This window comes from Gossypium arboreum, chromosome 11 (assembly GCF_025698485.1).
Source record: "Gossypium arboreum isolate Shixiya-1 chromosome 11, ASM2569848v2, whole genome shotgun sequence".
Taxonomy (NCBI): domain Eukaryota; kingdom Viridiplantae; phylum Streptophyta; class Magnoliopsida; order Malvales; family Malvaceae; genus Gossypium; species Gossypium arboreum.
Window position 1 is genome coordinate 4,953,838 of NC_069080.1, and position 23,670 is coordinate 4,977,507.

General features: G+C 29.3%; 4 protein-coding genes and 1 long non-coding RNA gene across 7 annotated transcripts; 3 read left to right on the forward strand and 2 right to left on the reverse strand.

Moving 5' to 3' along the window:
* The first annotated feature begins 3,562 nt into the window (after positions 1-3,562).
* LOC108478648 (uncharacterized) lies at positions 3,563-4,436 on the forward strand. Its single transcript, XM_017781119.2, has one exon. It carries the CDS (start codon positions 3,728-3,730, stop codon positions 4,226-4,228), a length of 501 nt encoding a protein of 166 aa, XP_017636608.1. The 5' UTR covers positions 3,563-3,727; the 3' UTR covers positions 4,229-4,436.
* A 2,643-nt stretch (positions 4,437-7,079) lies between these two features.
* On the forward strand, positions 7,080-10,387 carry LOC108477761 (uncharacterized). The gene is made up of 2 exons (XM_017780258.2): positions 7,080-7,385; positions 7,943-10,387. The coding sequence occupies exon 2, from the start codon at positions 7,946-7,948 to the stop codon at positions 10,343-10,345; it is 2,400 nt and encodes a 799-aa protein (XP_017635747.2). The 5' UTR covers positions 7,080-7,385; positions 7,943-7,945; the 3' UTR covers positions 10,346-10,387.
* On the reverse strand, positions 9,964-10,483 carry LOC128283748 (uncharacterized). The gene is made up of 2 exons (XR_008274157.1): positions 10,354-10,483; positions 9,964-10,241 (listed from the first exon to the last, which is right to left on the reverse strand). It is a non-coding gene; the product is annotated as an uncharacterized LOC128283748 (long non-coding RNA).
* A 4,307-nt stretch (positions 10,484-14,790) lies between these two features.
* On the forward strand, positions 14,791-17,569 carry LOC108476517 (serine/threonine-protein kinase SAPK2-like). 3 transcript variants are annotated; one of them, XM_053022160.1, is made up of 9 exons: positions 14,791-15,373; positions 15,521-15,635; positions 15,798-15,899; positions 15,989-16,042; positions 16,130-16,222; positions 16,490-16,582; positions 16,697-16,801; positions 16,911-17,009; positions 17,088-17,569. In XM_053022160.1, exons 1-9 carry the CDS (start codon positions 15,342-15,344, stop codon positions 17,370-17,372), a joined length of 978 nt encoding a protein of 325 aa, XP_052878120.1. In that variant the 5' UTR covers positions 14,791-15,341; the 3' UTR covers positions 17,373-17,569. The 3 variants fall into 3 exon arrangements, with proteins under 3 accessions (XP_052878120.1, XP_052878119.1, XP_017634229.1); XM_017778740.2 differs by having other exon boundaries at positions 14,835-15,373; positions 15,561-15,635; XM_053022159.1 differs by having other exon boundaries at positions 14,800-15,373; positions 15,561-15,635; positions 15,989-16,222.
* A 3,391-nt stretch (positions 17,570-20,960) lies between these two features.
* LOC108477152 (ras-related protein Rab11A-like) lies at positions 20,961-22,918 on the reverse strand. The gene is made up of 2 exons (XM_017779616.2): positions 22,589-22,918; positions 20,961-21,669 (listed from the first exon to the last, which is right to left on the reverse strand). Exons 1-2 carry the CDS (start codon positions 22,819-22,821, stop codon positions 21,228-21,230), a joined length of 675 nt encoding a protein of 224 aa, XP_017635105.1. The 5' UTR covers positions 22,822-22,918; the 3' UTR covers positions 20,961-21,227.
* Positions 22,919-23,670: the final 752 nt, after the last annotated feature.

Sequence of the window (23,670 nt, forward strand, 5' to 3'; positions counted from 1 at the left end):
CGTATTTCAGGCTAGGCCCGAGCCTAAAATTTTGTATGGGCCCGGTGAACCCGCCCATGATCACCTCTAGGTACATGCAATACGAGCAAAGAAAGCTATATAATATTGATTTTAATAGCCTATTGACTTAAATAAAAATTTTAAATAATTTATTGATCAAATTGTAACTTTTTAAGTTAAGTGACCAAAACAAAAATTTATCCATAATTTAATGACTAATAGTGTAATTTACCTAATTATTTTTATTCAAATTAAATGGCTAGATCTAAAGAAAAATTTTACATTTCAAAATTAGTGCAAAGCATAACAAATAAAGTAAAATTTACTTTTCAAAATAGTAGAAATCATAACATTTAATTATTAGAATTAAATGTTATCTATTATTAATTATATATTAATTAGTTTTATTGAAACAAATGATAGTTGAACTTTAAAATAAGAAAAAAAAACTATTTTATAGCTCGAAGCATAACAATTCTATACAAATTTAGTAATAACTTAAAAGGCATAATGATGAATGTACTCTTTTAATCTTTACATTTCTGTCAATTTGATCATTATATTTTTTTGAATTAAATTTTCTCATTAGTTTTCAGAAAGAATCAAATCGCTAGTTAAAAATGGATTTAAATCGCTTTTATTTTTACCAGAAATATTGATTAAAACATTAATTTTTAATAATGTTGATGTGGCAACTCGCATAGCATTATACCATTTATCTTATATGGCACGTAACAAATAATTTTAAAATTATAAAAAAATTACACGTGAATTGCCATGTGGGTTGACATGTTTAAAACATTAATGTTTTAGTTAGTATTTTCATAAATAGAAAAAAACAACAAATCAACTTTTTTAAAAGGTTAATGATCTAATTTGACTATTTTTAAAAAATTAAGAATCATATTTAAATTAAAAAGAATAAGGACCAAGATGACAAAATGTAAATATCAAGGATTAAACTTATCATTATATCTAACTTAAAAAACAAATTTATAATAGTTTTCTAAATAATGATAAAAAAGACGATTAGTGAATTGATTGATGGACAATTTGCCGTCATTTTTCACTCAAATTAAAAATCACTCAATTAAGGGGTTATCAAGTTGAACAATAAATTCATGCAATCTGATTGGTATCAAGTGAATTTTGCTGAGAAATGGTTGTATATGGCCATATGCATGATGCAAGTTGAGCAGTAGCAGTTCCATCCTTGTCATACTGCAATTAATTCATTTCGTCAGTTCACCCACCCAATTAATTAAAACCCAGAGATCTGTTTCTTAAGTAAATCGGCCTAAAGTTTGTATTTTGGAGATTTTTTTTAAAATTAATATATTAATTAGTTTGAATTAATTTATAAAAATTGATTTTTTTTCATCATTATAAATTAGAGAGAAAAAAAGGAGACGAACGGGTTTGAATAAATAAACCTGAAAATAAAAGACTTTAATTATATTATTAAATAATTTATAATTATTAAAATGAAATTAGATCTAACTAGTATAAAAGAATTTAAAAAAAAGTGCCAATTGATGTTTAAAAATTAGACTTTTAAATCACTCATTTATTTGGTTGGATTAATGGACAACTTAATTAAAAAAATTCTTTTTGAGTAAAATATTTTTAAATTGTATTTTTAAAATAAAATTATATTTAATTTTAATTTAACTAATCAGTTTAATCTGATTTTTTATTCGAATAATTTTAATTCATAAAAGCTAACGAAGGCTTGGCTTAGTAAGAATGATTTTCTTCCTATAAAAATGTTCATGAGTTAGGTCGAGTTTAATCAAATTCGGGTTGAAAAATAGATTTAAAATATTGTTTAAGTTTGATCTAGATAAAAATACTAAAATTCAATCTCAGTCCAGCTCACATATATTAATTTTTTATAATATTTAAATATATACAATAATAAATAATAATAAAATATTAAACTAAATATTTCCTAATAAATTGAAAAGAAATTAAGAATATATGTATATTTAAATAATAATAAGATAGGTAGAACCTAACAAGCAAATGTCTTTAAAATAGTAATAAAATTAATAATAAAACAAGAGTTATATAATATCCAAACAATAACAATAAAATAATAGTAACATAATGTTAAAGCGGTAGCAAAATAGTGAGAAAACAAGAAAATAGCAACAAAATAGGGAAAAATCAACAAGAAATTTGGGTTAGGCCAAAAAAACTTATCCGAGACCCAATCTATTTTTTAAACTTACATTTTTACTCAAACTCTCTTACTTTTCGAACGGATCTTCGGGTCTAATCATCTTCCCATAAACATGATACTGCCATGAACAGGTTTAAAGAAACTAACAGTGATGATAATAAAGCTGTAATTAAATTGCATATGAAATTTAAATTTTAATTAGATTAAATAAACTTATTTTTGTTATATGTTTGATTATAATTTTTTAAATTATTATAATTTCTTTAATATGTAGTTTAATAACTCTTATTATTTTTAACTTATACCTAAATAGGCTACAAACTTTTAATTTAGATTGTTTTAAGTAGTTAAAATTTTTATTATTATTACGAAATTCAAGCCATGTTACCTCTCTCCTAATTCTATTATTGTATCAAAAATACTTTTAATTTAGATTTAAACTTCACTTTAACATAAATCATTTGTTATTGCGGTGGCATTTGAGAGTTGGGGCTTTTGGTGTCATGTTATGTGCTATGGAGGCTTTTTATTTGGTGAATGCTTCATATACCCAATTGTCGAGTTCTAACAAGAGCTAGTGATGTTTTTCGTATTTTCCTATCTTTTTGTATCATGTTTCTTTTGCCGGGTCGAAGTTTTTATGATTTTTTTTTTAATGTTTGACTTCTGAGGATGATCTCTAGTTTTGTGCTTGTATTCTCAACTTTGAAAATGGAAAATTTAATATGCTCCCTTTTTATCAATAAATTGACTTTTGTTGGGTCAATTCAAATTTATTAAGTTAACTAATTAGAATAAATCTGATAGATAATTCACAAGTTTACAAAAGGTAAAATTTAAATATATGACTTTAAAATTTTTAATGTAGCAACAACGTTGATCATTGAGCCAAGACATGATTAACAGTTACTCTATTTTTAATGACAAAATTTAATTTAAATGCTATTGTGATTCAGTAATGATAACATTGTAAAATTAAATTATGTGATATTTTTAAAATTTAAATGAAATTTAAATGAAAATTAAATGGATTAAATTTTAAATATGTAGAGCATAATTAAAGGGTAACAAATTACTTAGGTGGGTGAATATTCTTCTGTCATAATTATATTCACAAGAATACAATTCTGTAAAATTGACCTCGTTTTTTTTATTTTTTAAATAACTAATTTAATTTTCATATGGAATTAATTTCTTAAAGGAAACGCATGAAAAAAAAAAGGTCCCCGGCCTTCTACGTAATCAGCCGAGATAGGGTGGGTCCACTGCACGTGAGGGTGAGAAAAATGCTAAAGTCACGTTCTGTTCTGAACATTTCCATAATGTTTTAAATCATCCAACGGTTATAAACATTACTTTGATGTACAATATCACACTAACATGTAATACATATTTTCCACATACGACTCTCTACGCTTTCCTGGAAGCTAAATATACAGAGCAAGTTTGAATCTATATATACATAGAGAGAGAGAGAGAGAGCAAAGCAAAAAGGTTGAACGGTTTGAAAGTTGATGTTATTTGAGTTTTTTATTTTCTGAGATGGGTTTCTCTGAAATGGGCAATGGATGCAAGGATCACCCAAATCATCAACAAAAGCAAGGGGTTTGCGCTTCATGTTTAAGAGAAAGGTTATCTCGTCTTTGCTCAGCTTCATACACAGAAACTAATTCAACGCTTTTCCTTTCTTGCTCTTCTTCACTCTCCTTTTCTCCTGCGCCTGACTACTCTTCGCCTTCATCTTCGACCTCGGCCTCCCCTGACGCTCGACATCGTAAGCGGAACGGTTCTGGCGTGACGTCAATCGTGAAGCCGCTGTCGTCGTCTTCGTCTTCCTCTTTTATGTTAAAGTTTGGTAGTACCAAAGGTTTGAAGAAGAGTAGATCGATTGCTTGTGTAGCAAGGAACTTGGATGATGAAGAACTCAAGAGTGGGAAGAATAAGAAGAAAGGGTTTTGGTCTAGGTTGCTGAGTTTCAAAGGGAAGAAGAATGTTCTCTCGCATTCAATGAGTATGAGATTAATGATTGGAAGAGTGAATTGATTTCCTAGGGTTCAATTTCGACGATAATTTGTGTTTTTTTTTTTCCTTTTCCTTTTCTTTTTTTGTTACATAATTGTGAGATCAAAATGAAAGATTTGATGTAGGTTTTAAGTCTGTTGAGACGAGGTGAACTCGTCAAAACTCTTCTTCTTAAACAGTTATAAAATTTGTAATACTTGTTTCATTATAAAAAAAAATGATTGCACAAGCTTTGCCTTAATTAGTGAATTTAGGGACACAAACTTTAAATTTAGTGAATAATATCCTTTAAAACTAATTAGGCTAAATTCTAAATTCCATTTTCTAAAAAGATAAAAAGAAAAGTCATAGTAAAAATATAAAAATATATATATATTCAAATTCAATCTCAGAAAATACTTAGTAAGTCATGTTGAATTAGGTTCAGTCTTCCAATCTTTTTTTTTAAAGGTGATGCAATTCTATAGTTCATGCACAGCATGAATGTTGACTTTTGAATATATACATCACTATCCTACGGAATTAAATTAATATATATAAATTAAAACAGCCGTGATTTGTAATATAATATCTGGTCGATTGAGTCTTAAATTGATTAGTATGAATATTATTGCTAATGTAAAATAGTGTGATTTTAAGTGCATTGAAACACATTATCTTCTTATTTATAAGTTGAAGAGAAATTATAAATAATTTTAGACATTATATTAAAAATATATATATAACCGATAAAATAAAAAATTGGTACTTGTTTTCAGGCAATTTCGTTGAAAGACATCCAAAATAATCTTAAAATCATTATTGTCCCACCTACTCTTCGTTTGCCAAAGTTTTCAAGTCGTGCGGATTGCTACCTTTTCATTTTTCTAGTTTTGTCCACTTCGTCTTATAATAATTCCAACTTGATGAAATCACTATTTCTTTTATACGAATTAACTATTAAAATTAAATAAATTATCACATTAAAATTCTATATTCATATATTATAATTATTAAAATAAAGTATAATGACTTTTTAGCCTCAAACTTTTAAAAAAATCATTTTAGCTCTCTATTTAAATTTTGTCATTTTTAATTTTTATACTTGTATTTTTTATCAAGTCAAGCCCAACAATAGTTAAAAATTTTGCTAATATGAGACACACGTATATAACATATAAATATTTAATTAATACTTTTAAATTTAAAATTACTAAAAATTATATTTTTATACTTTTTAAATAATTTTAATAATTTTAAATTTTAAAATATATTTTAGAATTTTTAAAATTTGTAAAATTATTTAAATCTTGATGTGTCATTCACGCGACAATCCACGTTCGCCACCACATCAACAAAGTGAAAAAACATTATATTTTTCATCCATTTTGAAACGATTTGACAAAACGTAAATTTAAATATTAAAAAACTAAAAATTAAATGGATAGTTAAAATAAATTTTTATAAGACTAAAAGACCAAATAAATTATTATACCTTAAAAACTATAAAAATAACAACAAAATTAAAATTAAAATTAAAATAATTGTATTATTTTTAAAATTTTGAAGTGAAAGAATAATAAAATTCCCTGGTGACATAAGTGTAGGGGGACCTCAAGAATCACATTTCAATTACTGAAGGATAAATATAAAGGCGTAGAACCCGTGATCTCCATTTCCTTTTCATCATTCTCTTTTTTATCCGCCTCATTATGATCCGATTTAAATCCAGATTGTAATGTCACGTAATCCTTTTTCTTTCTTTTTTCTTTTTTATTCCCAATGAGATGGTTTTAAATCTTTTCAAAAGGTATAATGTTAAATGTAGCTACTGGTATTTACAATTTTTTAAATTTAGTCCTTATTTTTAGTTAAAATTGAATTTGACTATTAATTTTTAGAAAAAGTTGAAATGTTGTGTTTTATTAAAAATACTAATTAAAATGTTAAATTTTTAAAGATGTTAGACATGTCAATCCACATGTTATTCATGCTATATTTTTAGATTTTTATAATTTTTTATAATTATTAAATTATTAGTTGATGTGATGTAATATATAAGACAAATAATATCATATTAATATAAAGTATATGTGAATTGTCACGCAATTTATTACACCAATATCATTAAAAATTAATGTTTTAGTCAACATTTTATTTAAAAAATTAATTTTTATAAAAGTTTTATGGTCAAATTGAGAAAAAAAACGAATAAAGGCTAAACCGACAATAAAATAGAAGCATGAAGATTAAATTTAACATTATATCTTTTAAAAAATTATAATTAACACATATTTAAGAAATTATAATTTATTAAGATGTATTTTTAAAAATTATTAAAAATTGGAAAATCCAATTTAAATAAAGTATCATAGATAATAAAGAGTGTCATATAAACTGTTTTCATTTGGACTTTGGAGACAATGTTAGGCGGCTACAAGTTACAAAAAAATCAGCGGCAAAAACATTCAACTAATTACCAACTCTAGATTTTGAGAGGTTTTAGGAACGGGATGATGATTGTATTGCGGTAAAATCTTTTAATTTATAATTATAATAATTAATTTTATTGTTATTATTATTTTTAATTTTATCAAACATAAACACACCACTCACCTAAAAATATCTTTAATTTGATTATTAGAATTCAGTATTCCAACATGAACTCAACAATAATCGAACCAGAACTAAAATTTAATTTACTAAAATCCAAATAATTTACAAATACAAATATTTACCGATTGCACCAAACCATCCTTTTTTTTTTTCCCCCTAGAATTTTAGCTCTGATTTTTAGTGGAAATCCGGCAACTTCGGTTATTCCAACAAAGCCAGCCCTTTGTCCCCTTATTTGTCTCCTAAAGATTTTTCTCTTTTTTTTTACTTAATTCAGATTTTTAATTTTCTTTCTCATGATACCATTGTTGAAGGAGCTTTATTTTTAGTAATTCTTGTAGCTGCTTCTTTTTTTTTTTGTCATTTTATTTGTTTATTCCCACCTGTTATTAGCAAATATAATGAACATTATACCAATCATTAAATGTTGTCTATTTTTAGAAATCATTTGATTGTTTTGTAGACCAAAAACAGACTTGTGTTCTTCAAATGCAATGAGTAGGGAAGTCTCTTGACATTATTAGAGATCAATCTCAAGTATCTCCAAATAAACTCTCAAGAAAACATTTCCAATTCAATCAAGGTAAACATTGTCTTCTCTAACATTTATGTTTCTTTCAACATGTTTTACCTTTTATGTTTTTAATGTTTATAACGAAAGATTCGACATTTCTAGAAATTGAATCATGCATTCACCTTTAACATGAGATTTTAGAAAGTTTAAGACTTGATTCATCAAATTAGTTGAATCATGTAACTATCATTAAAAAGTGGCATTTAAGGCTTTAATCCTAGTTGTTTTTTTTTTTTTTTCTGAAAACTAGGGCTTAAACTAGTTGAATTGAATCATGAAAAGATTGGGATTTGAATCCCAATTTCGATGATGAAAGATTGCACTTTTTCAAAGCTATAATTCAATTCAGAAAAAAATTTAAAGTTTGGATACCAATTTTCGTGATCAAAGATTTAATATATTCATAAAATAAAACTTAATTCATTTGGTTTATGCAATTCTGGTTTGAATCCCACTTTTCATTATGAAAGCATCAAAATTTAATTAAATTGATTCATGCAGTCTCATGTTAATGAAAAATGTCTGTAACTTTTAGTCTAACAAGCTAAATTGAAATTTTGTGATAGAAAATGAGTTTTTCAGAGACAAAACAAGAAATGGGGCAACATGAAGAGTCCAACAAGAGATCGAACGCAATGGTATTAGGGAAAGTTACAGACATTCACACAGAAGTTGCAGCAGTAAAAGACTCGTTAACGGGTGCCATTGAAGAGTTGAAGAACAAGGAAAGGTGCATTGAATCCTTGAAAAAGGAGGTTGCAAAGACTAAAGAGTTAGAAGATAAATTGGCGGAGAAAGAAGCATCATTTTGCACGTTGAAAGAAGAGTTGAATAAGGTGAAATCGTTCGAGTCGGAAGCGATGCAATTGTTGTCGGAAGGTAAAAAAAGAATCCAAGAACTGGAAGAAGAAGTTGAGAGAAGAAAAGGGTCGGAAAAAAAGTTGAACGATTCGTTGTTAGCTCAAACCAAAGAGTTGGAAAAAACCAAGGTTTCATTGGATGAATGTAAGCAAGAAATCAAGTCATTGATCCAAAATATAGAGAAATTAGAGAGTTCGTCCGATGTTGCCTCGCAGTGTTCAACAGGTGACGAAGAACAAAATTCACTGGTGGAAGCCCTTGAATCTGAGCTGCAATCGACTAGAGAAAAGTTGGGGCGAGCCCAAGATAACGAAAGGTTTGCTTTGTTGAAAGCTAAGAATCTAGCTGAGGAAGTGAAGAAGTTGCAAAGTGAACTGAAAACTACTATTGAAGCCGAGGAAAACAACAAGAAAGCCATGGATGATTTCGCTGTGGCGTTGAAAGAAGTTATAACCGAGGCTAACCAAGCTAAAGAAAAGCTCATGTCAACGACGAGTGAACTTGAGACAACGAAAGGGCAAGTTGAAGAACTGAAGGTGAAGTTGAAGAAGGTTGAGGAACAATATAATGAAGCCAAGAAAGAAACGGATCGGTGTAAGATTGTTTCGGAGAGATTAAGATTAGAAGCCGAAGAAACCTTGATTGCATGGAATGAAAAAGAGATGGGGTTCATTGAGTGTATTAAGAAGGCTGAATATGACAGGAATGCTGCTCTAGAAGACAGTAAAAAATCCAAAGAAGAAAATCAGAAACTAAAGGACATAATGATACAGGCTTTAAATGAAGCAAATGCAACTAAACAAGAAATTTCCCAACTCAAAGACACCATTGCCCAAAAAGAAGCAGCTTTGAAACTCCTTTCCCAAGAAAACGAAAGGCTTAAGCTCAAGGAAGCATCGGTTTGTGAGAATACAAAGAAAAGCCAAGAACCCGCCCCATCACCAATACCAGCACAACCGGCGGCTACAACGACACTATTATCATCGTCGTCGTCATCTGCAGCAGCACCAACACAATCAGCAGCTGCAACGACACCACTACCATCATCATCTGCACCAGTACCAACACAATCACCATCACAATCAGCACCTACAACCATACCATCATCATCATCTGCAACAACAACATCAACATCATCACAATCATCATCTACAACAGCAACACCAGCTCCAACACAATCAGCGGCTACAACGACATCATCACAATCATCATCTGCAGTAGCAACACCAGCACCAGCACAATCATCATCACAATTAGCAGCTACAACGACATCATCACCATCGGTAGCACCACCAGCACCAACACAATCAGCAACAACAGTAGTGCCAGCACAATCATCATCACAAATAGCATCTACGACATCACCATCATCGTTATCGTCGGTAGCAACACCAACAGCACCAACACAATCATCATCACAATCAACAACTACAACGACACCATTACGATCACCGTCGCCATCACCAGCACCAGCATCACCAGTACCAGCAACGACAACTCCGGTAATAACAAGGGGGATGACAATGAAGGATCTTCTGGAGCTAGAGGATATGGGAGAGCTTATGAATCCAAAACCAATGGATTCAAGTTCAACAACACCTTATAGTGTCAAAGATCTTAGGAAAATGGAGGATCAAGAGGAAGCTATGAAACTAAAATCAACTGATTCAACACAGCATAAGGAAAATAAAGATTATGATAAAGAACATACTAAGAAATCAAGGCATATTAGAACCAACAGCTCTTGTTTGATTATAAAGTTCCCACACAAACACAAGTACCCAGAAGAAGAGCCCAAAGTCCAATTAAAAGACAGTGATGAGGATTCAGACTCTGATTACTTTGACCCGCTTAAGGGCTCAATTTTCGACGTAGCTGAAACCCCCAAAAGTGAAGCAGTGCAAAACCATCATTCGAAAAAGCCTTCACTCTATGTCGCTGATGATGAATCAATGTGCGGTGAGGAGTTCCATCACTTTGATTCAAGCCATTTCGACGAAGAAACTGATAAATTCCCAAAAAAGAAAAGAGCATTGTTTTCAAGATTTAGTGATCTTATAGGAATGAGAAATTTTTACAAGAAAGAACAACCACCTTTAGATCAATAAAACGGTACCTTTTGTATGCAACACTCTAGATTGATTAACTTTGATGTATCATTTTCTGTGTGTAATTCATATAAAATATTTTTTTGTATTGTCTACATTAGTTTATCCAAGTTAACAATTAATTATTAGTTAGATTTCATAGTTAATTAGTCAACAGCAACATGAGTATAAAGGTGAATAATGTCGCCATTGAGAGGAGTAAAGAATTTTCATGGCGTGGAAGGAAGCTGAAACTCAAAAACCAGTGCCATACTAATATTTATTAATAAACGTGCGTTTGGCCTCAGCCTGCCTAAATTCATGAAACTTGAGATTCCTAAACCCGACACTTGGATGATTTTTAAATTAAATATTAAAAATTACCTTTCAGTGATTTTATTTTTATATACTTCTGACGATGAAGTTGGGAAATTTGTATTTTTAAATTGCAATTATGATTATAATTTTAAATACAAAAGATATATCATAATATATTTTATGATAAAATTTAAATAAAACATACACATAAATTTAAACTAGAATAAAATTTTATTCGAAAATGGAACACATTACACATTTTTTCAATTTATCCCATAAAAGACCTACCATTAAAATTGTTCATTCACAATTGAATATATATAATATATAACTTTAGCTTCTTTCTTTGATATTTTACAGATTAAATTTAAGATTTTTAGAATTAGATCGGTGATTAAATTGATTAGATCATCGATTTGTTGATTTGATTGGTTCGTTTAATTCGATTAAATAAATTATTAAAATTTATAAAATTAAAAATATTAAAAATTTGATTCAATTGGTCTATACCGAATCCCTAGTCAACTAGATCCATAATTTTTTAGACCGATATCTTAATCAGTTCTCAATCTAACAGATTCGATGATAAATCCCATCATTCAAACAATCTTAATTAAATTAAATTTGAATTCTAAAATTTATTAAAGTAATTTTGTTTTAGTTCTGTGATAAACATAAGTTATCCCAATAAAACATATTTTTTATAAAATTAATATTTTATTTTGAATATGGAAACAAGCATAAAGATAAAAAATTAAAGTGCAATCGAATTCGTTCTTGAATAATGTATTTTAAAAGGTTCACTAATATTACAAATGTAGTACATAGTTTTACATAAGTACAAGTACACATATAATTTGTTTATGTAATTATAATGTAAAATTTGTACATTTACTTTTTGAAAGACAATCATAATAAGAGAATTAGTTATTATTATCGAAATAGGTAATTTGATTTCGATAAAATAAAATAATTTAAAATCAAATTAATATAAATCATAAAAGGTAATAAATATAAAATAATAGACAAAACTTATACATGATATTTACACAAGATAAAATTAGAGATCATGAATGATGGCATTAGAAATCCACTTAATGCAATTACCCGTTATGAGACTCAAGTTTAGATGTTCAAAGATTAAATGTCTCTATCTTAAACATAAAATTTTAAAATAACTGGAATACATCTCAATCTAAAACACCTTTAAATATTATTAATTGAACATTTTGATACAAATAATAAGATTTAAATCTAAAATGTAGATAAAATATTTAGTATATTTAAAATTAAGAAAAATATATTATAAAAATAAAAATATTTAATAAAATAAATTTTGAGTTAAATATTTTTTAGATGATAACTATTCTCAGATTAAGTCTAGACATTTTTTGTCCAAGTTCAAGATCAATTTAAATAAAAAAATTAAATAAATTTAGACCAATATGATAATAGTTATCAAACTCAAACCCTAAATATTAAAATTTTTATATAAATAATAAGATATAAATATATAAAAGCCAATTAAGGTAGGGACCACAATTCCAATACAGTGAATCAACCAACCCTCCTCGACCGTCCACGTCATTCTTTTGTTCTGTTCTATCTCCTGTCGACTTATCCTCTTCTCCTCGTAATTTGAAAGAATTTTCTCTTTTGTACCTTTTCTGTTGCTAAATAGCAGCCCTACTCGCCTCGAGTATTAATATTTTGGGACTCGCTCTACTAATCCCTAACATAATTAACTAGTTTTTATTAAAAGAAACTCTAAACCAATAAAAGTACGGTAAAGACCATTGTATGATGAGTCAACTTGTATTTTACTTTTTCGATTTGAAAAATATTTAAATTAGTTTTTATACGTTAAATTAAGAAATAATTCAGTTTTTTCTATTAAAAATTTTATCTTTTTTGGACTGTTAAAAATTGACGTGACTAATAAAATAACCAGATAATGATGCTTGGTATGCCACGTGTACCTTATGTTGACGTATATGGACTAATTTCAAACAATAGAATTAGATGGAAATTTTAACAAAAGGACAAGTTTACTTTTTGATCTAATGTACAATGACTAATTTACTTATTTTTTGAATATAGGGGTCAAAATACAATTTAACTCCTAATACATGTGCCTCCATGGTATAAAATAGGTTTACTATAACATTTGGTAATTGAATTTCACATTTTTTTTTAATTTAGTACCTAATTTTTTTTTTTCTAATTTTGATACTTGAACTTGACACAATTTTCTAATCTAGTGCTTAAGTTTTTTTTTTGTCTAATTTGATAATTGAACTTGGCACTTTTTCCTATTTTGATACCTAAGTTTTTTTTTTTTCAAATTACTCCATAACATTAATGGTGTTAAATTTTTTTTTTAAAGGACATAAATAGCTAATGTATGTTTGACATATGGCAGATGGTATGGGATTTAATGATAGTATTTATTACATTTATTTAGAATTTTCTCTATTTTCCTAAACAATATGCTCAAATTTTCACTTTTCATAAGGGTTCGATTACCTTAATTGTTAGTGGCAGGAATAATTCGAGAGAGACTGCATGCTTAATGCATGATTTGGTCTTCACAAAATACTCAATTTCACAAAAAAAATCATTAGTGTGAAAAAGAAGACAATAAGAGTTTTAAAACTTAAAATAAAAAATTTATTAGGTGAGATTAAAAATAAAAATAAAATAAACATATTAAACTAATTCAACATTTAAAATATAAAAAGAAATTTCATATATAAAAAGAAATTTCATGTCATTTATTATGATCTTATATTGATTGTTTTTGTTACGTCACAAAAAAAAAGTTGTTAGTATATATATTGGAGTAATTGATATAATAATTAGACAAAAATCTTAGGTTCTAAATTAGGAAAAAGTATCCAGTTCAAGTACCAAATTTGACTAAATAAGTTTAGATATCAAATTAAGAAAAATGTTAAGTTTAGATACCAAATTGAAAAAAAAATTAAGTGCCAAATTAGGAAAAAGTATCATGTTAGATCTTGAATGTTAAATTAAACTTATGAAACATAATTATATCAATCCTACAGTAAAAATATTTAACTTTAACAATAAAAATCGAGGAAGGATTCACTTACACATTGTAATAACTATAGCTTTATACACTTTCCTAACTATTATATGATTAATATTTTAATGATCCAATCAATAAATTTATCAATATAATTGTACTTGCCATGCATGCAAATTTTCAAAACAATCCAATATCTTATCAAATTGATCTAAAATACTCAGTATATTAATATATATTCAACAATTAATTTTTACATACAACAAATATTTAGAAGTTTTTAAGTTTACATCAAATTAGATATGTATGATTTACACGAAGACCATAAAATATAACGGTTGAATTGTTAAAATATTAATCATATAAATAATTATAAAAGTGTGAAAAACTACTTTAATTTTTACACGTGTAAGTGGATCCGTCCTATAAAAATTAGTAGGATATTTATTTGGTACGTAAGTGATAAAAATTTTAGTCAACAAAAGGGTTGAGATTTTACTATATATTTTGTTTATTTATTTTTAATTTTAAAAATATAACTTGAAATTTGTAAAGTTAAAATTTTCAACAAAAATTTTCTCAATAAAAATAACTGATTTTTTATTGCTTTTTTCTCCCGATTTAATAACTTCACCTGCCCCGGTGAAACCCTAAACATAATAAAACTTAGAACTTAAATACTCCAAAAGTTTTAACTTTTGCAAAAAATATCAAATTTTCATTCATTTCTCATTGCGAGCAATCTTTTGATTTAATAATAAAAGTATTATATTGTAGATATGAGAGTTAGGGTTCGATCTTAAGCAATCCTATTCTCCTCTCTTAATTATTAAAATAAAATCATTCACATTAATTATAGCGTTTAAATGTTGATTGAGTTTTAACTCGATTTGTATTAATATAATTGTCTGTGTAGAAAGACGTGGACTCGAGTATGTTGAAGTGTATTATCCTCTTATTTAAAGGTTGAAGAGAAACTATGAGTAATTTTAAATATTGTATTGAAAAAAACAGGATAAGAAATTAAAAAAATTATAGTGTTTAAATAACAAGAAGAGAGTAATTTAGCAAAAGAAGTAAGGCGAGTAAGTGGAGGAAACCTACAGGGGAGGGTAACCAAACAAAAACCAAAAATAAAATAAAAAAGGAAACAAAGGCGCAGGCAACGACGTCGTTGTCTAGTGTGCAACTTGTTCTATTTCTGCTCCAAATTCCAACCTCTAACTATACGCCACGTGTACTTCCTGCGTTTCTTTTGTCTCTCTGCCGTTGGCAGTTGACACCATTTTGACAGTCTCCACTTCGTATTGGCCTTTTCGCCTTTGCTGTCAGCTATACCACAAACTCAAACCAGAAATTCAAAAGCCTTCCAAATCATGGAGATGCTCCGATTCTAAGCATCTCCTCTCCAATATATATCCTTAAGATCGAGTTTCATCAACCTTCAAACCAAATCAAACACAAGCAAAATCAACAAATTTAAGAAAAACCCAACATAGAACATATATTCGTAATATATTATACGTCATATATAGATTTTTCTGGGATTTGGTTTTGGAAAAATGGATCGTTATGAGATACTGAAAGATATTGGGTCTGGGAACTTTGGTGTTGCAAAGCTGGTTAGGGAAAAATGGAGTGGTGACCTTTATGCTGTCAAGTATATTGAAAGAGGACCCAAGGTACGTACTTGGATTTTCTTTTCTTTTCTTTTTCCTTTCATTTCATATTTAATATTCTGATTTCTACGGTTAATGTTCATGATCTTGTATCTGTTTGCATTTTCTTTTTAGTCATATGCTAAATTGGGCTCCTTTTTTCTTGTTTAGACTCAATGGATTGATTTCAAGGGTTTCTTTGACTATGCAGATAGATGAACATGTGCAGAGGGAGATTATGAACCATAGGTCTTTGAAGCATCCAAATATAATTAGATTCAAAGAGGTATATATCTATATATATATACTGCTTTCACATTTTAAATTACTTGCTATAACTCTAAATATCGAATGAATGAACATCCAGAGAAAACCAGAGTTGCTTTGAACTTAACAGGCTTAAAAACGGTTCATCTTTTGTTCTGTTTTTTTTTTTTTTTTTTTGCAGGTGCTGTTAACACCAACCCATCTTGCCATAGTCATGGAATACGCAGCTGGAGGAGAACTCTTTGAAAGGATATGCAATGCTGGTAGATTTAGTGAGGATGAGGTATATATATTGAATTTAACTAGTGTTTTTTATATTGAATTTCATTCTTTTCCATTTCTCATTAACTGTTATTTGCTTTACTGCGTCAGGCAAGGTTTTTCTTTCAGCAACTGATATCAGGAGTGAGCTATTGCCATGCAATGGTATATATACTAATTCTGAAAATAGTTTTCCATTTTTTGCCTATCATATCTTATCTAAATCGAGATTTTTCACCCGTTTTTATACAGCAAATTTGTCATAGAGATCTTAAGCTGGAAAACACGCTGTTAGATGGGAGCACTGCGCCTAGACTCAAAATATGCGACTTTGGCTACTCTAAGGCAATGAACCTTTATCGATTATTCAGCATCAATCTTGATTACTTGCTATAAAAGCTATGTTACTTGGACTTGAGTGTATGTGTTTGATATGCTATAATATTTGACGCGGGCTTATTTAGTTTTTTACTTTTTTCCGTACACTTGGACTGTCATATTCCCATATCTATGCCTGAAAATGTGTTCAGCATGGATGTCAAACACCGACCAAAGAGTCCAAACAACATAGCTATAAAAATTAAATTATTAACATTGTACTGCATGTTTCAGTCAAGTGTGTTTCATTCCCAACCCAAATCTACTGTAGGAACCCCAGCCTACATTGCACCAGAGGTCTTGTCTAGGAAACAATATGATGGGAAGGTAATTCTTATTCCCTGTTTCTGTACTTTTTGGTCTATAAGACATACTATTCCGAGTTGAGCTGAGTAGAACTTCATATGAATGAAAACTTAGAGACGTTTTGGAAATATTTAGATTGCAGATGTTTGGTCTTGTGGGGTTACTTTGTATGTCATGTTGGTTGGGGCTTATCCTTTTGAAGATCCTGAAGATCCAAAAAATTTCAGAAAAACAATTCAGGTTAGTTGATATCAGCCCTTTTTGGCTCCATATAGACTGTAGATATGATAGTTTATTATGTTGGGATTAAAAAAAACAACAATAATAAATGATAATTGGATTATGACAGCGGATTCTGAGTGTCCACTATTCAATTCCTGATTACGTTCGAGTTTCTAAGGAGTGTAAACTTCTGCTGTCGAGGATTTTCGTAGCGGATCCCGAAAAGGTATTTGACTCATATCCGGACATGTAAAGTAATTTTTGAAATACCCGTATTAGATACATATCTGTCGTTCGATTGCAGAGAATAAACATACCAGAAATCAAGCAGCATCCCTGGTTTCTAAAGAACTTGCCAATAGAGTTCATGGAAGGAGAAGATGGGTACATGGAAAATGAAGAAGAATCACAGAGTATTGAAGAAATATTGTGTATAATAGATGAAGCAAGGAAGGGTGGTGATGGTCCAAAAGTTGGTAGTCAATTACTTGGTGGAAGCATGGATCTTGATGACGATGACATTGATTGTGATGCGGACATCGATGATTTAGAAACAAGTGGTGATTTTGTATGTGCATTACGAGTTTGAGTTTGAAAATTATGTTCCGAATCAGAAAAAGGCAGTGTATTGTATTTTCATGGCTTATGGGAAACTGTTCTTCAGTGGGTGGATGATGTTTCATTAGCATGAAGGGGATTAGATTAAACTAAATGTTATGTCTGCTTCTAAAGTTTTAATTATTCCCTAAAATTCTCAATGAGCAGAATGTGTTTTGATAGACCAAATTCCAAAAAGAAAAGGTTGTATTAAGTGTGATGAATGATGAATGTCATGGCCATTAGAAAAAAAAAAAAAGAGTAAAATAGTTGAATAGAGACAAAGATAAGTGATACAATTTGTATTTGTTAAATGCTGTAAAGCTCTAAACACTTTTGGGCGGATATGATAATATGTCAGTGCAGTAGTTGAGTGGGAAACTATAAGTGGATTAGTTTACTTTTTGAATTTTCATAATAACTTTTTACTCTTAACATACAACCGAGAAGGATAGTATGAAATCATTGTGTAATATTTAATGTTATTTTAATATTTTTTTAATATTATTGACACATCATTTTGGTAATTTTTTTTAACCTGAATCATTGACCTTCAACCGTAAAGTATGGACCTTGAACCTCAAGAAAAGGGATTGTATAAAATTATGATTTCATGCGATCCTTATTCATTTCCAATAGAATAATGACAAATAAAATTTTTCCTCTTGATTTTTAGCTTTTTTCTCTTGACAGGACTCCAGACCTTGAACCTTAGATCTTAGATCTTGAATTCTAAACTTTTAACCCTAAAACCTAGTTCATGGGTCTAAGGTTAGGGTTTAGGATTCAGATTACAATGTATAAATATTATCAAAATGTGTCAATGATATGAAAAAAAAAATATTGAAATGACAATAAATAATTGATAAAAACTATAGGAAAATGTGGCGTCTTTATTTCATACAAATTTTCCCACCACGTGGGTGAAGAAAAAATTACATTAAAAATAAAATTTGTACTTAAAAAATCTTTAATATTTCATTTCCCTCTTCTTTTAAAATTATTTAAAAACATAAATAGCGATTGTTTTTATGCTCCATTTGACAATATTTAGTATCGTAAAAGCTGACTTCTGTAATACGTGAAAAGAAGAAAATGGAAATGCAAGGGGTGGTCTTTGAAATGCACTTTCAATAAATAAAGAGAAAACTCATCCATGAAAGGAAAACAATAGAGAAAATAGAAGGGATACATATAGTAAAAGTGTGCAACCATTGAATCAAAGTAAAAGTAAAAAGATGGACCACTTCTTATAGAAGTTAGAGGGCATCCTGTTCTTCTCTAAAGTTTAATAGGAAAAAGGATCCATGTTTTTTTCCCCCATTTTATCAATCATAATCACAATCACAATCACAATACCATTTTTTTTTGTTTATTTTTATTTTTCCAACAAGTTAAAACAATGAAACTACTCAAAAAATATTTTTATATGATTATTTAAACAATAGGAAATATAGATTATTTCAAGGTTAAATTCAAATCAATATGAAATATGAGCACATATCGGATTGGGTTAATTATTTATTATTTATTATAAATTATAAAATATTTTTATTTATTTTTATGAATTTAATTAATTTACTTTTGAAATTAAAATTTATGTCTATTTGATCGCATCTTTCTTTTTGTTAAATTTATTGGTATGATATTTTAAAAAAAATACTCATTTAGTATTCATGTAACAAAAGATAACATTACAATTGATCTAAATTTAACAGAGAATTTTAACGGTGTTAACGATTCTTAAAAGATCACCTTAGTATTTGAATCGAAATAAAGTATTTAGACAAAATAATGGCATTACAAAATTAAAATTTAGAGATTAAATCTCAAATTTTAGCTAAATATGAAGATCAAATTTAAAAATATAACTATTCTCATATAATCTCAAGGGAGTAAAATTGAAATTTAGCCAATATATAAAAAAAGCACTGTAGTGGACAGATGTCATCTTTTATATATTAGTAGTATAGATTTGATAGGTAAGGAATATGAGGGAAGATTGATATGGCTGTCCACTTAAATTTCCATTTTAATATTATATCCTATGGATTCCACAACTATTCATCTGTTTTCTATCCTATAAAATGTTAAATTTTTAATATAATTTTGTATAATGGACTTTAAGAGTGTGTGATGAGGATTTTCACTTAATAATGTCACTTATCTTCAAAATGAATCACAATTAAAACTTTTACTACTTAATTTTGTTAAAGTTTTATTAAAAGGGTAAAAATTATTTCTAAAGGAAATTAAAGGAATATCCCATGGCATATTTTAGTGATTGATTTTTTCCCTAATCAAACTAGAAGAAATAAATTTTGGTACAAATGAAAGAGAATATCTTAGTGTTAGATTTTATTTATTTATTTTATCAAATCAAGAGTGCCTTTGTCTACAAATGAATGGTACAAAATAAAAAATAATAAAAGGAAAGAGTATGCATGCTTACTGGATAATTATTTTATACACGATTAGTTATTAATATAATGCTTAGAATTACCCATAATCTTTCTCTAATCCTTACATATGAGGATAAACGCGTTTCAACATTCTCGAATTTACATTCTCTAATGTTGACAATAATACCAATACCAATCGAGTTAAGACTCAATCGGTAAATATATATTCATTAATAGAATAAATTTTATTACGGGCAGGGGCGAAGTCAGAACAATTTTTTAGAGGGGGCCGAATGAAATTTTAATATTTTATAGTTTATATCTTTATAATTTTTAAAGGATTAAATCAAATTTTTTTAATATTAGGGGCCAAAATATAATTTTATCTTTACTAATTTAAAATTTTAAAAAATTTAAGGGTTTAAATAACAATTTTACAATTGGAGGGTCGGGGCCCATGCCAGTCCCCTTTAGATTTGTCTCTTATTACAGGCGGGGAAAGGGTTTTAAACCCGTAATATAAAGAACCTATATTGATTTCTCTGGTTATATTTAAATAAAAGAACATATCTTTGAGAGACAAATTTAAAAATTTGGCGAGGGCCTTACCCCTTAAAATAAAAAATTGCTATTTAGAACTTTTATTTTTTTTTTAAAATTTTAAATTAGTAAAAATAAAGTTGCACTATGATACTATTTAAAATTATAAAAATTTGATTTAATTCTCCAAAAATTATAAAGATATAAATTATCAAAAATAAAATTTTATTCAACCCTTAAAAAATTTGTAGCTTCGCTCATGTATACTAAGTAACTTATGCCAATGTGTCTATGGATATGGACTGAGAAGATTTTGAATAGGTTTCGGCGTTTACCTACCCCAATTCAGCACCTAAAAATGGGCCATTATACACTAGAGTTTGATGGAGTTGCCGCTAAGAGGTTTGATGCTTGTCAGGTGTTTGTTAATGTCCATAATGCCGTGGATCAACCTTAATCCGGGTTGACGCCTTTCGGTTTATTCTTCTTTGAGCCCATTTAACGAAGTCCATTTTTACCTTTGACCACAGTGGAACCAACCCAAATCAGTCCGAGCAGGTCGGGTGTCGAACAACCCCAGGATAGATATGGATTGTATATCTGAAAACAATTTCTTTTTTCTCTCTTCGATACAATACTTCAAAGACAAAAGTGAAGATCTTCAATAGGATAAACGGATCCAATATATAATTTTAAGAAACAACATTGAAGCAATTTACACTTCTGCTTCAAATTTTGCTTCTCTATTTCCCCAACTCAAAACATGCAATTAATTAGCCTTCTCTTGCAAACTAAACTAATGCAATGTTTAAACATACAAATAGATTACGACCCTTTTAAAAAAAATTGCTATCATGAATGTGAAAAAATAAAGGAACGGATATTACTGGACAAATCCGATTAAATTATGACCTACAGCACATGTTCTTCGCTGGAATTTCTTGAGCTGGACCCGGAACAACGATCTTCTTGCCCGCTAGTGTAGCAGGGTTGTCGTTCCCTTGATTCTCAGTGGCAACTAGGTTCTTCTTGTTCACAATGTTGAAGATCTCGTTAAGCACGGTTAAGAAGGCAGCCTCCACATTAGTAGCTTCCAGAGCTGAGGTCTCCAAGAAAAATAGTTCTTCCTTTTGAGCAAAATCTTTTGCATCCTCCGTTGAGACTGCTCGTTGGTTTTCGAGGTCACTCTTGTTCCCGATCAGAATGACAACAATGTTCTTGTCAGCATGGCCACGCAACTCTTCTAGCCAACGTGGAATGTGATCGAAGGTCTGACGTTTCGATATATCATAAACCAGCATTGCCCCAACAGCGCCCCTATAGTATGCACTCGTAACAGCTCTGTATCTATTCAATACAACAGAAGAGAATAAATAAAATTACCAACTGCTTATAAAGAATTAGCCGAGCTAGATCACTAGATTTGTATATCCAGACACAAAATGACATGTCAAATGAACCGCTATAACCAAATAGCAAGAACCCTATACGGCACCAGCAGGTTAGACTGTACGAAAATCTGTTATAAACCTTATTGTCAAGAAGCAGATTCAACGGTTTAACCATTACCATCTGGTTACATGATAAAACCCTAACCAAACTCAGGCAGTAGATCAACATCGACAACTTATTTTATTAAGGTAAAATGGCTCGAGTTCCATATGGAGGATCTATATCCGGTGGCCTGCTCAAATTTAAGAGGGATGATAGATACCGCAGCCCAGGTTTTCAACATGGCATTGCTTACTTAAACACACAATACCACAAGCACAAATTTTCGACGTGGAGGCTGAGATTCAATGATAATGCTATGAGATCAAGAATCTAATAGAGTACGATCTTAAATAGAAAAAATGACACCGTCACAAGATTCAACTAAGGACCTGGCTCATATTCATCTAAGCAGCTTGCATGTTTTTATCAAGTTCATCAAGTTAAAAGCAATCAATATAGATCAAGAGGAACTATATATACAGTTCATCCATCAAACATCCAATCCTATGATCGAACCTGTCAACACCCAATAATCTAAACAACTAAACACAATCATGTTACCAAACTCAACCATGTCTTACCATTCCAGAGTGACTTGGGTTTTCAGTTTCAAACAGTTTTCTTCTTATGCAAGCTTATAATTCTATCTACAAACTACAGGTCTAAGAAGGGGAAAGAAGGGGAAAATGCACATAAAATGAAAAACCCAGAAATATTTCACCAAAAACAGGAAGAGAAAACAATTATATTTGCGTAGGAAAAGAAAAAGTACCGTTCTTGACCAGCAGTATCCCAGATCTGAGCTTTGACACTCTTATGTTCAATAACAAGAGTTCTAGTCTGAAACTCAACTCCAATGGTAGCCTTGGAATCTAAACTGAACTCATTTCTAGCAAACCGAGCAAGAACCTGAGACTTACCCACGGCAGAATCACCGATTAAAACTACCTTGAAAACGTAGTCAATCTTCTGGTTTGGATCACAATACCCTCCCCCACTAGCCATTTTTCTCTTCTAATTCTAACTTTTTGAAGTTGTTTTTTTTTTTTTCTTCAGTAGCTTTGTATGTGTCCACTTGATTATGTTTCGCCCCCTGAAATATAGCGAAGAGAGAGAGAAAAAAGGGGGGAGGGTGCAATTAGGAAAGTTTTTGAGTTTAGGCGCAATGAGTGTTTTCAACCTCGAACGATAAAAAAAGTTTTATTTTAGTCCTTAAATTTATTTATTTTTTATCTTTTTTAATCCTCAAATTATTGTGTTTGATCAAAATATTCACAATTGGATGGACAAGTTAACAATTTTTCCTTTAACTTATTGGTGTAGCATTTCAACGTTGACGTATTGTGACGTTAATAATTAATTATTTTTTAAAAAATAAATGTATAGAAATTATAAAAAAAACTAAAAGACAGGTAGATGGGAAGAGTAAAATAAAAGCTAATGATAGGCATTGATGGTAATAAAGAAAGTTAAATAGGATAGGGCATGAATATAGGATATAATATAATATTGTTTTCAACCGCCATCACTACTACAGTCCAACTGTCGAGATTTATACCCCCGCCATGTTATTTTATTAATCGTTTTGACGGGTCCAATTGATTTTTTCTATGGACGTGGTCCAATTGTTCATTCTCTTTATAACAACAGAACCTAATAAAAAAAATTTCATAGTGGGTCTAAGATATTGACAACTGTTCAATTTGTTGTTTTGGTGGGCTATGGTATGTGTCTGGATTGGTTGGGCTTTGTTTTCTTTCATACTTTAAAGGCTTACACTTCTACACGAATAATGTATGTATCCAAGGCCTTAAGGACCCTTTTTGGGTCGTCTCTCTCTCCTCTCCATTTTTT